The 4,308-nt window shown below is 60.7% G+C and overlaps 1 protein-coding gene across 1 annotated transcript; it reads right to left on the bottom strand.

The window, feature by feature from the left end:
• Positions 1-197: 197 nt before the first annotated feature.
• Positions 198-4,144, bottom strand: MISP (mitotic spindle positioning). The gene is made up of 4 exons (XM_010173611.2): positions 2,097-4,144; positions 1,026-1,239; positions 584-622; positions 198-284 (listed from the first exon to the last, which is right to left on the bottom strand). The coding sequence occupies exons 1-4, from the start codon at positions 4,133-4,135 to the stop codon at positions 198-200; spliced, it is 2,379 nt and encodes a 792-aa protein (XP_010171913.1). The 5' UTR covers positions 4,136-4,144.
• Between the last annotated feature and the right edge of the window lie 164 nt (positions 4,145-4,308).

The following is a 4,308-nucleotide window of genomic DNA, read 5'->3' as shown; positions in this document are numbered from 1 at the left end:
GAGGAATGAGCCCATGGAATGCGCTGACAGATCATCTGGTGTGTTAAAAACGGACGCGATTTGCAGTGTACGAGTCTCTGATTCCGCTGATAACCAGGAGCTGAACTGATCAGGTGTCTCAGCGTGAGCTGATCCCAAACAGGGCAAGTACCCGGCAAAGTCCAGTGGCCCCATCCCTCCCCAGCCCCGAGGGTCCCTCAGTCCTCGTCCCTGACGTACTGCCCTGCCTCCCAGCGCTGGGCCATGACGCTCTTGTGACGAATCACTCGGGTGCTTTCCACGACCTAAAGAAACCAGAAAGCAACGTTATCTTTTTATAAAGATATTTTTAGAAACCATTTTTTTTGCACAACTTGCCCTCCCAGCCAGAAGCCCCCCCCCACCTTTGGATTAAATACACCTGACAGCGACCGCCACGCGTTCTGCCCAAGGCGATGCCCACCCAAGGCGATGCCCACCCAAGGGGTGCCTGAGACCCCCGTCCATCTTGTCAGCACCAGGACCAGGGGGTGAGGGGATCCCCGTGGGGCGGGAGGAGTCAGGGCAGCGCAAGCAGAGCCCTCGGATGTGTCAAGGACTTTACCTCGGTGTTGATCCTGTCCACGGGTTCAATGCCTGCGTACTGCGAAAAGGGGGAGAGGGTTCAGTCAACAGCAGCCTCGCAGGGACACGGCGGATACAGGGAATGGGGGGCCAGGGGGAGGTGAGACTGTGTGTGCAGGTGTGTCCTCGTGCCCTCCCCACAGTGAGGGGACAGTTCAGGCCAGGAGCCCCCTCCTCACGAGGAACCTGCTGCTCCTCTCCAGTCCCACCCAGTGCTGGCACCACCGAGCAGCAGGACACTGTCCTGGGGGCTCCGCATGGCCCCTTGCTGGTTCCACCACCACCAGGTCTCCCACTGAGCCCAGCAACTGGGCCTCCAGCTCTATGTAGGAGCCAAGAGTGGCCACCTCCATCCCCAGAGCCACCAGCCTTCTCCCGGGCTCCAGCCCCCCGACCGCATGCTGCCCGCTGGGCACATTCACCTTTCCATCCTCCTTCACCCTCCTCCTCCGCTCCTCGAAGGGGCTGGAACGCGCCGAGTCGGGGGTGAGGGTCTCCGCGCTGCCCTGGGCGGGACTGGTCAGTCTCAGCGGGGTGAAGGACGATATCAGCCCCAGGATCCCCACCGGGTGTGAGGTAGGAGTGGAGACTGGAGACCCGGACACTGAGTAGCTGCCGCTGACACCTGAGGCAGCTTCAAGAGAAAGAGCTGTCAGGGGTGCGGGACACCAGGATCGCTCCCCGGGGCTGGGGTACCCACAGGACAGCAAGGCTCCTGCCCAGACCGGCCTCGGCAGGTCCAGCAGGTTCGGTCACGGCTGTGACCCCGTGTCTGGGCTTCAGCCAGGGACTGTCAGGAGCAAGGGAGGGGAAACGCATGAGCTGGGCACTTCTGGGCCCTTCCAGCACTGTTTGCTGCTGTAACATGACCCAAAGTCATCAAAATCTGAGCAGCTCTGGAAGCAAAAGCCATGCTGCTCTCATGGAGCCTGTCCCGCATCAGCAGCAGCAGTTCCCTACATCTCCCCCAGCAGCTGGGCTGGTCCAGCTGGATCCAGGGACTTCACGCAGCACTGCTGCTGCCTGACCACAGGATCCTGCCCAAGGGGATTTCTCTGAGGACAATTTGCTGCCAACACCCAGGAGCCCTTACAGGCATCTCGGCAAAACCTTCCAGGGAGGAACTTGAACCCCTCACCTGCCACCAGACTCTCCCAGGACAGGACTTGATGCTTCCACCCATAATTCTGTCCCCTCGGTCCTTGCTCTCACAGAGAACCCAGGTCACCTCTGGATGCCAACTGTGGAGGCATCTCACACAGACTCAGGGTACCGGCCGTGAGGGATTCCCGTGCCCGGGAGAGGCACCGGCCTGGGCGGGAAGGTCCCTTGGGACGGGCACCCCGCGGTGCCACTCCTGTCCCCTCTGATGGCTCCTGCTGCGACCCAGGGCCACAAGGAACCAGAGAGCAGGAGTGATGCCCGTGGCAGGTCTGGCCCCGGGAATGAACCCTGCCCCATCCCAGCCCGCCATTCCCCTCCTCCCCTTCCCGGAGCTGTGCCGTGAGCGGGAGCCCTCCTGGGGAAAGTCATCGCTGCCGACCAGGGAGGGGCCATCTACCAGCTGCCGCCGCCGCCGCTGCTCCTGCAGCTCCTCTTCCCTCTGCAAGTCGCTCCTGATCTCCTCCTCGATCAGCGCCGATGTCTGGGGCTTCCAGGTCCTCAGCTTGTACTGCTCCTCCCGGCCGTCCTCCCTCCGCAGCGGAGTCTGCGTCCCCATGGCGTCCACAAAGGAGACCTTGGGCTTCCAGAAGGAGAAGGAGAAGTACTCTCTGGGCACAACGGTGCTGGCGGGGCTCGGGGTGGAGCTGGGAAGCCTTCCTCCCCAGGAATCCTCACTCCCCTGTTTGCTGGAGCTGGCGGAAATGCGCTGGGACACGAGGGGCTGGTCCTGGCTCTTCCCGCTGGCGGTGAAGCGCGGCTGGGACAGCTGGAAGTGTGTGATGCTCGTTGTGTAGCTGGGAAGACTTTTCCCACCCCTGGTGTTGTCTGTGGGGCCGGGGCTCATGGGCTGCTCCACCACAAACTCATTAACCCAGCTCCTCCGCTCGTCTGCCTTCCTCGTGGGGGTGGGCTTCTGCACAGGGGCTTCCTCCTGCTCAAACACTCTCCTGCGCTCGTCCAGCTCCTGCTGCGTCCCCCTGTCATACGTCCCCAGCAGCCTCCCCTGCCTCTTCAGATCTTCCTCACGCTTGGTTTCCTGCTCGATTTCCCTCTGGACATAAAGAGAAGCACGGCCTTTGTCCTTCCCTTTCCTGCCTGGGCCAGGAGAGGTGTGCATGGAGAGGAGAGGCTTGGTCTGGATCTCCACCAGCTCGCTGCTGGAAGTCAGCCGCTGGATCCCCCTCTCCTTCCAGAGGTTCTCCTCCCTCTCCATCGCCATGCGGATCTCCCGCTCGATGGGCGTCTCGTTGCTGATCTTCCTCTCCTTCTCCAGGCCGTTGCTCCCAGCCCTCAGATCCACAAGGCCGTCGATGACCTCGTTGGATGTGCTGCCGTCGCTGGCGTAGCCTGCATTGGCTTCATTATACATCTCACCCAAGCCGGAGTCCAGGTCCTCTCTGGATGATGTTTTAGTCAAGCCAGACATTTTCCCAGTGGGATATGACCTGTCAGTGTCAGCCCTTCTGGGAGTATAAGCCTCGTCCTTCAGAGGTGTCTTGTAGGACACACTATAAACCTGATAAATGGTCTTGTCCGTCTTGTCCTGGCCGGATGCACCATCATTACCGTAACCTCTCACACCCCTTGTAGCCACCTCAGGACTGTGCCACTCTTGCCTGGAGACTTTGGTCATTGACTCTGGCTTTGGAGACATGGCTTGTTGCCCTGGGCTAAAAAAAGAGCCCGGGTTGGTCTTCTCCAGCATCAGGAACTGCTGCCGAGCAGCAGAGAAGTTGATCTGCTCCGTGTCGATATTTTCAGGGTCAACAGGCGTCGCTGCCCTCCCCAAGGAAGGCTTGTCAAAGCTCATGGCAAAGCTGGTGGTGAAGCTGCCCATGTGCCTGCCCTCACCCTGGCTGCTTGTGCCAGTGTTTATGGAGCTCAGCTCATCCATGGAGCTCCACCTCTCGGCCGTGGTAGAGCTCTTCCTCATCACCTGGCTCCGGATGATCTCCCTCCTCTCATCCTCCAGCTCCCTGGCTTTCTCAGGTGAGATGTTTGGTGGAGGGACCCTGAACTCCTCCAGCTCATCATCATCGTAAAGCTTCGAGGGTTTCCTCTCGCCTCTGTAAGCCCTGAGGTCGTACAGGCTTCCCGACCTCACCACCTCCAGCTTGGACTCCCTATCTGGGGACGGGGTCCAGACATCTTTCCCACCCTCCAGGAAATATGAGGGCGACTTCGACCTCGTTTTCCAGCCGTAGCCATTTTCCACCCTCTGGCTGCTGTGTTGGACGGAGCCAAACACGTCATCGTCGCTGTCGGCCCTTCGCTCTGCAAACGAGCCAGCTTGGTGGGCATCGCTGTAGTCCTGCTTGTGCGAGGTCTGCGGGAGCTGGAAGACCAGGTGCCTGGTGACTCTGTCCATCTCCTGGGGAGAGTTTCAACCTTCTGCCAACCTCACCTTGGGCTGGGGATGCTTCTCAGCTTTGAGGTCGCCCTCAGGTTTGTGCCTGGGCTGGGGACAAGGGGCAGGACCCGGCTGGGGCTGCAGGAGAGGGGAGAGCAGCCGTTAAGAGCAGCAGGAGGGGAGATCGGAGC

Source organism: Antrostomus carolinensis, unplaced genomic scaffold, assembly GCF_000700745.2.
Source record: "Antrostomus carolinensis isolate BGI_N321 unplaced genomic scaffold, ASM70074v2 scaffold26268, whole genome shotgun sequence".
Taxonomy (NCBI): Eukaryota; Metazoa; Chordata; class Aves; order Caprimulgiformes; family Caprimulgidae; genus Antrostomus; species Antrostomus carolinensis.
The sequence above is the reverse complement of the archived record's forward strand: the minus strand, read 5'-3'. Positions and strand labels throughout refer to the sequence as shown.

Coding starts and splice junctions, on each gene's coding strand:
- MISP (XM_010173611.2), bottom strand. CDS start 4,135: ATGGACAGAGTCACCAGGCACCTGGTCTTCCAGCTCCCGCAGACCTCG. Junction 1,240..2,096: donor TCCCGCTCACGGCACAGCTC/CGGGAAGGGGAG, acceptor TCTTTCTCTTGA/AGCTGCCTCAGGTGTCAGCG. Junction 285..583: donor TGGACAGGATCAACACCGAG/GTAAAGTCCTTG, acceptor TGGTTTCTTTAG/GTCGTGGAAAGCACCCGAGT.